The sequence below is a fragment of the Mytilus edulis genome, chromosome 14, assembly GCF_963676685.1.
Source record: "Mytilus edulis chromosome 14, xbMytEdul2.2, whole genome shotgun sequence".
NCBI classification, from domain to species: domain Eukaryota; kingdom Metazoa; phylum Mollusca; class Bivalvia; order Mytilida; family Mytilidae; genus Mytilus; species Mytilus edulis.
Genome location: NC_092357.1, coordinates 64,438,307 through 64,451,285, shown reverse-complemented (window position 1 = coordinate 64,451,285; position 12,979 = coordinate 64,438,307). Strand labels below are relative to the sequence as shown.

At 30.3% G+C, this 12,979-nt stretch overlaps 1 protein-coding gene across 3 annotated transcripts in view; it reads right to left on the bottom strand.

The window, feature by feature from the left end:
* Positions 1-696: 696 nt before the first annotated feature.
* LOC139503306 (tumor necrosis factor-inducible gene 6 protein-like) overlaps positions 697-12,979 on the bottom strand; it is a 34,473-nt gene continuing 22,190 nt past the window's right edge. The window contains exons 1-6 of one of the 3 annotated variants that reach the window (XM_071293069.1): positions 6,844-6,982; positions 6,369-6,488; positions 4,906-5,025; positions 4,151-4,326; positions 2,522-2,685; positions 697-1,543 (exon numbers count right to left, since the gene is read on the bottom strand). In XM_071293069.1, coding sequence (XP_071149170.1) covers positions 1,540-1,543; positions 2,522-2,685; positions 4,151-4,326; positions 4,906-5,025; positions 6,369-6,488; positions 6,844-6,913 — 654 coding nt within the window. In that variant the 5' untranslated portion in view covers positions 6,914-6,982 and the 3' untranslated portion in view covers positions 697-1,539. Of the gene's footprint in view, positions 1,544-2,521; positions 2,686-4,150; positions 4,327-4,905; positions 5,026-6,368; positions 6,489-6,843; positions 6,983-12,979 lie in introns of those variants that run through there. The other 2 variants (XM_071293066.1, XM_071293067.1) reach the window with 2 other exon arrangements.

Here is a 12,979-nt window from a genome sequence, read left to right as displayed (position 1 = left end):
CACCCCAACCTTTTTTGGGTGGGTTCATGTTGTTATTCTGTAGTTTTCTATTTTGGGTTTTGTGTACTATTATTTCTCTGCTTGTCATTTTCTGTTTTAGCCATGACGTTGTCAGTTTCGATCTATGAGTTTTACTGTCCCTCAGGTATCTGTCATCCCTCTTTCAGATAGTGTGGTATATTTTGTGTCTATTTGTGTTTTATTATACTAGATATTGGCGCGACGCGAAATCCCACTTTCTTTTAAGACATATTTTTACGCGTACCGTGAAAATGAGAAATAAGACGTTATAGTTTTACGTTTTGGTTTCACGCCTAAAACAACTTCATAGAGCTTAAATGTCACAACCAAGATGCCTTATTTAATGCGCATAAACAATTAAATATGTTTTATGTGACCATGGAATCGTCAACGTTTGTTCATGATTTACTCCAGTTTAAAATGGGAGAAGAATTGAATAAAAAGAAATGACTGCAATATTTTTACTTTCTTTTTGAAATAGAATAAAAAATGTGGTGAACACTTTAAAATAACCAGCTACGTAGGTTATTCGATGTATACATCATTTTGTATGTTATTTGTTCATAGACAAAAAAAGAATGCAGTTATTCCTTAAATAAATCTGACCGTTCCTTTTCCCGCTTGAATTGATTTACATTTTGTCAGGTCAGGTCGGAGTTTAAAAAAAACAGTAACACAAATACAGAACTTTAATGGAAATTCATAAAGGGGCAAGTCAACAAACAATGGCAAAATCATACAACTTACTTTATCAACCAACTGTACAAATGAATAAAAAATGTCATTTTCTTGATTCGGTACAGGAATCGTCCGTAGAAAGCTGAATTGAAGTCTATAAATAGGGACAACTCAAACTTGAATGACGGTTGTATATAGTCTATAGTATATTGACCAAATGGATAAGCATCACAAACATACATGACAATGATTAGAAAACTGTGACTACATATATCACAATAAACCATGTTTTCGAGTTGCCTTAAAATTTCCCACCTTTTTACAACTGACACTAAAATGTTAAACTTGATCTTGCATTACGTGAAACTAGGAGAAAAAACATATTCGACTGAATTATGTGTAAGTTTTGAAGTATACTATGATTGTAAAGCTTTCTAGATTGATTTCCGACTTGAAAACAATTTTTTTTTATCTTTTTAACTATCGTAAATTCAGAAATTATAGCGAGGTTTTTATTATTGCGAAAAATGCGACAGAGTTGTTGACGCAATAAATTAAACTCGCATTTTAAGTAATTTTATATGAATTAAACAGGATTTTTCTCGAAATCGTAAAAATTTAAATCGCCTTCAGTCTAAAATTACAAAATTGCAATAATAAATGAACGCTATAATTTCTGAATTTACAGTATCATCCTTTTTATACGTAGCAGTGATTGTTCTAAACTAAAATTCAAACTATTGATTATAAATTCGGAAAACGAAGTATGCTGCAGGTAACATATTTTATTATCATTTTCCTTCTGATATTATTTCCACTTGTGCATGTTGTGTAAGAGAATCATCTGCAAAAGAGACATGAATTGAAATGAGAATAATTATAATTCATAAATAATAATAATTAATAACATGAATTCGTGAAAGCGTTGGATACACCGTTACAAAATAGCATTTACATAAACGTTAAATTATGTTTTAGGCGTTTAATAAAAAGGGAATCAAATGATAAAGGCCTCAAGTATATAATTTTGATAATTCTATAAAATTTCTACCTAACGTTATCTCATAAAAAAGTTAATCACTGTCAGGCACCTGAACATGTTGAAAATAAGAAATTAAAGAGAAACGAAATTCATACTCATAACTTAAACTCAAATGAGAAGTACTAAATTTAACATATTCTAATTACTAATTTATGATGCATAACTTTTCAAGACTGTTAAATGTATCCACTATTTTTTTCATGTTAAGAGTGCCTCGGAATCAAATGTCTATAACGGTTAATCTTCGAACAAAGCAACACGACGGGTTACACGGGTAAAGCATAATCTGCTAACCTCTCCGGAGCACCTGAAGTTACCCCCATGTTTCGGAAGGGTTATAGTTGTTTAGTCTTTAGTTTGGTATGTTGTGTTAAGTGTACTTTTATTTGTCTGTTGGTCTTTTTCTTTGTTATCCTTTGTGTTATCAGTTTATCAGACTTATGTGTTTGAATGTCTCTCTTGTATCGTTTGCCTCTCTCTTACTTCTATAACAAGATGGTACTCATTCTACGTTTATATATATGTGGTCAGTAGAAAACAAAAACATCATTATAATATGCAAGAGACGTGTTGATCTTGTTGGTTACATTTTCAGTAGATGTTTTATTTCTAAATTTATACGATATTCGATTCGTTGGCACATTCTGGACTACTCATCCGATTCCCAATCATGCCTATTGACTTTTCTAGTTTGAAATGCTTCTGAATTACAAAATGGATATGTGACTATTTCATTTGAACGTGTAGATCATTCATTTGAAAGGACTAGCTGTCACTTACTGTAATGTTTGATAACTGACATTGAACCCAGAATAGACTATAGAAGAATCAGAATAGAAGCGAATGATCATCGTATTCGAAGTTGAAGTAAATTCTATGCCTTCCTTAGGTCCTCCCGTCAATGAAGCAAGGTATGTATCTCTTGAAATCTCACCATCATATACCTAATCAAAGTAATGTATTATCAATACCTAATAATGTTTTAGTATCTAACTACATCGACAGTTTACTAGAACTGACGATATTGATGTATTACAATACATGTTTTTGCATAAACATGAAGTACATATAGTCGACCGTCTTTTGCACTGACTTTCGCGACGTGTACCACTAGATGAACATGATTTGCTTGAATTCCTTTGCAGAGCATCTTTAATCAACCGATAATTTACAATGATCTATGTTTCTAAAGTTACTTTCTGCGCAAGGTTGTCTGATGATTGTATACTGTTTATATTTTGATGCTGTTTTTGTTAGATGATGATCTTAACAGCACTAATATTCCATGATTGTTCTGTCTCTGTTTCAAAAACATATCAGAAAAATCTACGGCATAAAGGAAAATAAAAATGTTAAGAATCCTCAAAGCAAATATAGATACAATTAAAACCCAATTGTTCGGAAGTCTTTCAAAGCAATTTTGAAGTTTATTAAAAAGACGCTAGTTTGTGTTTACTCAAACCTAAAAGACAACCGGAGGTGACTTGAAAAAACCGGAAGTAGCCTTGTTGCATTTTTTTCATGAAAAAGTACCTGCAATCCATTTATTTTGATATTTAGATACATACACTTATCACTAAAGTGACTTTCTGACCGAAAGTGGCAAATTATTTTTGGCTTTTGGGCAAAAGTATAAAGAATATATAGAAACTATATTTTTTTGGAATCAGTGTGAAAGAAAATATCCTATTAGACCGGAAGTGACATTTACTTCACCCGGAGTAGCTAATTATCTTCCTTATTTCACTCAAAAGTAAAAATTAAACATCTTTTATCGTATCTGTTTGAAGAAACCGACCTCATTTTCTAAGCAAAAACATAGCGGCCTCAAATACAAACCTTCCAGGGTTATACGGTTAACAGTTTATAAGTTAATAACACATACGGACAAATTTATTTGGTTAAGGTAGATAACTCATATAATATTTCATCGAATCATTTCGATTCAAATTAGCCAAAAATTCCTGAGGATGAAACGAACAATTTTAGAAAATAATTTGTCCATACCTTTTTTTGTTACGAAGGAGATGCACACATTTGATTAACAGTGAATAGGAAGAAAACTCTTACATAGAAAATTGTTCGACTTTGTATGAGTGAAGATAAAAAGCGCAGAAACTGTATAATAATATATAAGAAATATCTGAGCGACATATTGCGAAACAAATATTTTACGCGAGAACAAAATTTGACGGTAGAAAACAAATACAATATATCTTTCCACCGAAAATGGAAAGACTTAATAATCCTAACAAATATATTAGGTCTTTCCACAGAAAAGTGGAAAGACCAAATAATAGTAATAATGAGAACAAATACAATAGGTCTTTCCATAGAAAAGTGGAAATAGCTAATAACATTACTAGCAAGACATGCACTACATTTTAAATTAATTGAATATGTGTATACCCCAACTGAATCGGAATTGTCCTCAATGTGAAAACTTGTGAAGTTCAACATTACTCTTGAACCTTTCTTAACTGTTATGTTGTAAATACAGTAATCGTGGTTATTGCAGTAGTTTGATGGATAACGATTTGAAGCGAAACTTCCATCTGGCCCATTAAATGTTCCACCACAAGTACCTGTCATAGTAAATAATTCAGATATAAATTAGTAGAATTCTAGTATCGACGTAAATAGTTGTTGTTTAACCATTATGGACTACTTTTCATCTTATTAAAGTCTGTTTACCAATGGAATAATCTCTCCATGCTTATGAAAATCATGTTTTTTTTAAATATTTAACATGAACTATTATACTAGACTATTTTTATGTGTTACTGTGAAACCGTTTTCTTTAAAATTCAATTTTGAAAACGAAATGAAATGTGCTTGTTTAAAAAAATATATCTTCTTAAGCATGTGTTAAGGTATGACTGTAATATTTTTTTCTGACATGAAGAAATAACATCAAAAATGTGTAGCACACTGATTAACCCGCGTAGCAAAAAAATTATATATAACAGTTATTTCTTACAATTCAATTCTGAATTCCATTTAAACCGGAGTAAATCATGAAAAAAACGTTGATAACGTCACGGTCACATGACACAATTATGTTTATGAGTTGATAAACAAAACGACGGCAGCTAATCAGAAGACGCGTTACGTCCAAAATTAAATTATTATACTATTCAACGGATAATAAATGTGTTACATACTATTACACGCACAGCATCTGTTATTATTGCAAAACGGGCCTATGCCTGTATCTGCTTCATTCACACACACCGGTTTAGTCAATCCGTTAATATCTGTACACAGCTTATACTGAAGTGTATCTGAGAATAGATTAGAAAGAAGAAAAACAAAATTACATATAAATTGTAAGCTATACTAGTTTATAGATTATTGCAAAGAATGATATTGTTACAAATATCTTAAAATTAAGTCTTCATGCACTTTTTTGTATTGTTAATGTTATTAGTATCTTCAAAAATACATCTAATTCTGCTTTTATTTTATAAATCTGTCAAAAAATCTACGTTATTTTCATTTATTCTAGCAAAACGCTGTTTGCGCAAATTTCTTGACCACTACTGTTACTCTGAGTTAAATTGTATAATTGTTAAAAGATGTGTTGTCAGACGCGCATGACACCGCATCCAATTGACAAAAAAATTAAAACTTCATAATAGACAGATTTTCATTAAACAAATAAATAGATACAGGAAGATGTGGTATGAGTGCCAATGAGACGATTCTCTATTCCAATAACAATTTATAACAGTAAACCATTATAGGTCAATGTACGGCCTTCAACACGGAGCCTTGGCTCACATCGAGCAACACGCCTTGGATTGTCTGAAATTTTCGGAATTGTAAAGAAATGTTCCTCGATAGAAGGTTGCTGCTCACAATAAAGCTATTTAACCAAGAATTCAAAATGGTGAAGTTAAAATCATCCCTTCGTTAATTTTACGGACTCCAACACGAGTTGGTTGACCCTTTTGGAATAATCATTTCAAAGAAAATATCGTTTATATCCCTTATGTCGTAAATATAATCCACTTTCCTTTTCACGACGAATGTGATCTACTGAATTATAATTTTCATAATAATTTTGTTATAACATGAGCAACACGACATGTGCCATGTGTGGAGCAGGATATGCTTACCATTGCGGAGCACCTAAGATCAACCGATTTTGTGATGTGGTTCGTGACGTTTTTTTAGTTTTAAATGTTTTTTTTTGTGCTAATATTTGGTTGTTTGTCTTTTTATTTTTAGCCATGGCGTTATCAGTTTATTTCGGTTTATGAGTTTGACTGTCCCCCTGGTATCTTTCTCCCCTCTTTTAAAGCCGTTATCAATGTAAAGGTCGTCGTCGTTGAGAAACATCAAATTATCAAAATAACAAATCCATTGTTCCTGTTTACAATAAACTACGACCAAAAGATGTTATGAACTGTGGAATTATTAATTACTGATGGTACAAATATTCGTGAATTAATGTACATGTACGGTGACTTTAAGCTGTTTCTGCTTTTTGGTCAGAAAACTTGTAATATAATGTATTTTATAAATTTAATTCGTTGTTCACACTGTAACACTTACTCTACGAAAATTGGTATTCGTGTTTATCAATGACCTGAAATCAATCAACAGTAAAATGTTTACATACCATCACAAGGAGTTGGTTGGCAACATCTATAACTATGGCGGCAACATCGACCTGTGTCTTCTTCATCTACTGCACACGTTTGTTTACATATTCCACCTTCAGCTTTGCATTGACGTGTATCTAGATATGCAATTGATACACATATAATTTCTATTTTTTCTAAAATCAAGTAGACCTGACTACTTATTATCATAGGTTGTTAAAAACAGATCAAACTAAACAAATTCGTATAAAATTTGATTGAAAAATACGTTCCAAATGCTGTCATTTGTATTCAAAACCAGACTGTAATCAACTCGAAAAACTAAAACAAAAAAAGGGTTAAACTTTATTTTACATACATAATTATACTTTGATTCTGCATGAGTGTATAAAACCACATCACAAATTAAAAAAAAAATAAGACAACAGAAAATTCTTGTCCCTTGTATTAAAAAAAATAATATATTTTCAAATAACGATAAAGAAGTCTTACTTTTAACTTTAAGAATTGTCACTGCTGCAGCACAAACAATGAAAATGGCAAGTACAAATACAAATTTCATCTTGGTGTTCGACTCAGAACATGTAAATTGTAAGTAATGTAATTATGAATGTATAAATATATTTATATATGTATACGTAGTATTGATCGCAAGTTTGTCTTGTTATAAACGAACACGTTTTACCACGTTGAAAGCTATATTTAGATACATTGTTTCAATCTGTTGTATATGTAGAGAAAAAGTAACCACGAATTGTATTCAGACACTTTTAAAGATTGCTATATAATTACTAATCGAAGAATTCAAGTAGTGAAAAATATTCAACGTGTGACCGAACACCACATTAATTCACGAATGCGCGTAGTGTTGTGCGGTCACGAGTTGAATATTTTTTTATATTTGCATTCTATAAGTTATTCTCTTTATTACATTGGCAAATGGATTTTTTTTTTAAATCTTTTTTCGACGCATTTGCAATTTGTTTTGATCCGCCGTTATCGACGTCTTGAGAACGCCTATTGTTGTATGACGTCAGAGAGTGAAATAACCATGATTTTTTCACATGTGAAATTATCGGTTTTTATTTTACTGGGAAATCAATGTAACTCATTGGAACAATTTGATAATAAAATTTAATCAAATACAAAAATTGCAATGCACTGGAGGATACATAGATGTGCACTTTTACAAAATACATGTATGTTCCTTACATCGTAACTTCAATCACCTTCCCTTTCATGAATGTGTCCTACCGAATAAGACTATTAGACCGGATTTGTTATCTTATAAGCAACACGATGGGTGCGACATGAAGAACAGGATCTGCTTACCCTTCCTTCCGGATCACATGCGATAACCCCTGGTTTGTGGTAGGGTTCGTGTTGTTTATTCTTTAGTTTTCTATATTGTGTCATGTGTACTATTGTTTGTCTGTTTGTCCTTTTCATTTTTTGCCATGGCGTTGTAAGTTTATTCTCGATTTATGAGTTTGACTGTCCCTCTTTTTTTTTTGCGACCCTCTTATACAGCTATACATAAGTGCATTACATAATATATTAATTAATTATCTGATCATTCTTTTCTTCTTAGATTTGTTCCACAAGAAAAATTCATAAATGGACTGTTGTATTGGTCAAATAATCAATAAAATTATAAGTTGTAAACAAGCTAAGGTAATCTATTCTTGGGAAAAGAAAATCCTTGGTTGTCGAAAAGTGTTGTAACAGGAAATTTTTAAAAATGACCATATAAGAATTTTGTCAAATATTTGTATAAGTAATGCCTTTGAAAGTAATGTAATTTATTACTTATTCAGCGTCAAAAACTGTATATACCCCTTTGCCCCATATTCTCATTAAGAAAAAAATCACACACCTAATTAAATGGGTATTTAAAAAGCTAGAATGTGATAACATATGTTAAAAATTCTGTTATGTCATTTTTAGTAGCAATAAACAAAAGAACTATGTCAATGGGACATGTTTTGATTTTATAACCGCCCTTCATGTTTTAACTAGATAGCATTTGTATTTGCTTTTGAGATTCCATATATCATCAAGTTATTGGAATTCAAATAAGGGTCCTACCGTGCACAAGTCATCTGTGTTCGCTTTGGACCATCAAGTTAATGGAATTCAAATAAGGGTCTTACTGTGTAAATTGTGGACGTGTTTTTTTTGTATTGCTATGAGTCTCATTCCTGACGAAAATCAGCAAAGACCCATCGCAAAACATTTGCTACAAAAATTTAATGATACTTTTGGATATTTTGATGATATACTGGTTGTCAATAATTACGATTTTAGTATGCATACTACAAAAATTATCCTGTTGAACTTACTTTAAATAAAACTAATACATACAATGACCTCTGCTCTATCTCGATATTGATATATATATCATTAACGGAAAGCTTAATACACATATTTATGATAAAAGAGATGATTTTTCTTTTCCTATAGTTAGTTATCCATCTATAGATGGTGACATTCCCTTGTCACAACCTACCGGTATTTATGTATCTTCACTGGTACGATTGGCTCGAGTATGTAACATGAAAATCCTAAGGCTACCATTTTGTTATTGTTTTGTGAATAATAAGTTTACAAGAGCATTCAATTTATGGTTTTTGTACTGCATGTACAACAAACTAATATTAATTAAGATATTTGGAATGAGTCAAAACGTTTAAACAACACCCAAACCCTATAGATTACTTGGATTTGTTTTTAAATATGACTTTAATTGTGGGGTGCATTTAATCCAGGTGGAATTAAACATTGATATACATGATATTAACATGCTAATGTATTATGAAATCGTCTGTTTAGTATTGAATCGATTTGTCCGATTATAGAATATGAAGTACATGTAAATAACCTCTATCATGTGTTGAAGATGAGATTGAATAAAAAATAATAATTAATATCAGTACAACTCATTTCTTGTTACGGCCATCGAATGGGTCTCTTGGTATAAAACAAGTATTCATGCAATGATCGTGCTAAAAATCAGAAGTCCTTTTATGTTTTCAGTTAATATGAGTTTTATTTTCTAGCTATATACAATGATTCGAATTGCACAAAGTAGCATTGAGCTGCTATATACATACATTGTTTGCATTTGGAATTGTTGATATTGTTCTCTGCATGTAAGGGGAAAAGAACACGGAAATGATCAACAGTCAGTAAACGGTATCTTAAAGATGAAGTGAAGTCAATACTCACAATTTTACTTAACAAGGTTTATAAATTATGATCTTTAGTACACGCGTAGAACACTGTTCAAATACCAAAATTTATAAAAGTTAAATGTTCATTTGTATACTATAGCATATTCATAATTTATATAAACATGAGATATTGTACTTTTTCAACAAATTTTCAGACAAATAAAGTAAATTATTATCATATTTATTCACAAAAATATGTTACAGGACATTTAAAAATTCTACTAATTATATGTAAATATTTCCGGTTTTACAACTAGACAAAATTCTAATAATGCAATTACATTTTAAAGTACTTTATAGGTAACCTGTACTTGTGTGTTGTTTCTCCTTTGCTATTAATAACATTGAGAATGGAAATAGGGAATGTGTCGAAGAGACAACAATCCGAGCGACCATAGAACAGACAACAGCAGAAATTCACAAATAGGTCTTCTATGTAGCGAGAAATTCCCGCACCCGGAGACGTTCTTTATTGTTTCTGCAGATTTTTATGAATTGTTCAAGAATTATTCAAATCCCGGACTGTTGGTCAATATGATTATATCATATATTCCTATTTATTTAAGTATTGTTATTGGCAGGACTAATTTGAAATTCTTGAAAAGGGACTCTTTTGATGCAAAACACTCCCAGCTATAACTGAAATGAAAAGTTTTGTAATACCTAGTCCATAAATCTTTTAAACCTTTGAAAATCCTTGTACAGCACTTACGGGTGTAACTCGTGGTTGTGGTGTAAAGCAGATCTATACAAATTGTTAGTTTAATAACAAAAAGATGTTTTAAATTCAAAACAAATAATAAACGAACTTTTTTTCTCTCAAAATATTAATGATTACGACTAATAAATGTATATAACTGATTAAGTATAATGCAAAATGTATTTATTAATCTCTATTGTAAATAACTAACACATATAACAGGTATGGCTATTAAACGATATTCGCCTCAGCGAGTGCCGTTAATTTATATCGTAGGTCTCCACGTGATTTGACCATCTAGTAGTCATGCAATGATCGTGCTCAATATCAGAAGTCATATAATTCTTTTAGTTCGTGTGAGTTTTATTTTATACCTATATTTAAAGAATCAAAATGTATTAACCGACAAGATAACCAGTCAACGCAATATATCTTAGAGATGAAGTGAACAAAACACACACAATTATGTTGACAAGGTTATTAAGTCGACATCTTCAGTACATGCATACAAAACCATTCAAATACCAAAATCCTCAAACTTAAATGTTCATTTGTATAATATAGCATATTCATATTTTATGCAGGTTTCATATAAACATGAGGCATTGTACTTTCTCAACAAATTTTGCAGACCAATAATCATCATGATTATTCACAAATATGTTACAGAAAATTTAAAACATCTACTAATAATCATCATGATTATTCACAAATATGTTACAGAACATTTAAAACATCTACTAATAATCATCATGATTATTCACAAATATGTTACAGAACATTTAAATGATTATTGACTTTATTATAATGTAGATGTTTTAAATGTTCCGTAACATATTTGTGAATAATCATGATGATTATTGACTTTATTATAATGTACAAATGTAGATGTTTTAAATGTTCTGTAACATATTTGTGAATAATCATGATGATTATTGACTTTATTATAATGTAGATGTTTTAAATGTTCCGTAACATATTTGTGAATAATCATGATGATTATTGACTTTATTATAATGTAGATGTTTTAAATGTTCTGTAACATATTTGTGAATAATCATGATGATTATTGACTTTATTTGTCTGCAAATTTTGTTGAGAAAGTACAATGTCTCATGTTTATATGAAACCTGCATAAAATATGAATATGCTATATTATACAAATGAACATTTAACTTTGAGGATTTTGGTATTTGAATGTAAATACTTCCAATTGTACAACGTGACAAAATTCCAATAATGCAATAACATTGTTAAGTACTTTATAGGTACCGTGTACTTCTATGATGTTCCTCCTTTACAATTACATGAAAGTATTGTTTCTGCAGATTTTAAAATTGTTTAAGAATTATATTCAAATCCCGGACAATTGATTTATTTGATCATATCATATATTTCTACTTTTTTGGTTATTGTTTTGGCAGGTTTTATTTGAAATTCTTGAAAAGGAATCTTTTGGTGCAAAAACAAAAATGACAGATATAAACGAAATGAAAAGTTATAGTATACCTAGTCCATATATCTTGTAAACCATTGAAAATCATTGTACATCACTTACGACAGTAAGTCGTGGTTGTGGTGTTAAGCAAATATATACACGATTTAAATTTAAGAACAAAAAGATGTTTCAAATTCAAAAACAAATAATGGACGCACTTTTTTTCCTTTGATTATTGATGATTACGACATATAAATATATCTTAGAGATGAAGTGAAGTCAACACACACAATTATGTTGAACAGGTTATTAAGTCGACATCTTCAGTACATGCATAGAAAACCATTCAAATACCAAAATTCATCAAAGTTAAATGTTCATTTGTATACTATAGCATATTCATATTTTATATAAACATGAGACATTGTATTTTCTCAACAAATGTTGCAGAAAAAGTCAATAATTATCATAATTATTCACAAATATGTTACAGATCATCTGAAAAATCTACTAATTACATGTAAATACTTTCTCTGGTCTTTATTTTTTAATTTGCATTGTTTATTTGTATGTTAAATCTAAATGTTTCTATTCTTAATGTTTCATTATTTATTTTATTTTTAAATATTGGTAAGTTATCTTATCTTTATCGTAAACTTTAATAATTTCTGTGTTCTTTATATTTTGACAACTTTCCCTCAATTCGTTGTATTTGCATTTTTTTATTCCTTTATTATTTATCGGTTGTTCTCTTAGCTGTCGGACATTTACTACTTAATTAAAGTACGTCCGGTTGCATACGAAAATATGTGTATTTTTTTTGTCTGTTTGATTATTATTAGCAATCATTGTATATATAGTTTTGTAACATGTCATTTACCTCAAAATACAAAATATTCGTGCATTAATAAAATATGAATAATTGTCTATCCATGGCGTTGATTATTCTTGTTTTAACAAATATAAATAACGGTACAATACAACGATCATAAAGCTTTCCTTTTTGAAAACATTTATTGAGCAACACGACGAATGCCACATGTGAAGCATGATCTGCTTACCCTTCTGCAGCACCCGATATCGCCCTAAGTTTGGAGTTCATGTTGCTCAATCTTTATAGTGTTCATATGAAGGATATGTGCTTTTGTAGATTTCATACCATAAAATGAATAGGAAAAAGGAGGTCCCTGTATACTGTTTTAAACATCAGAAAACTGGGGTGTACACTGAATACAGGTTATACCCACTTTTCTTGAC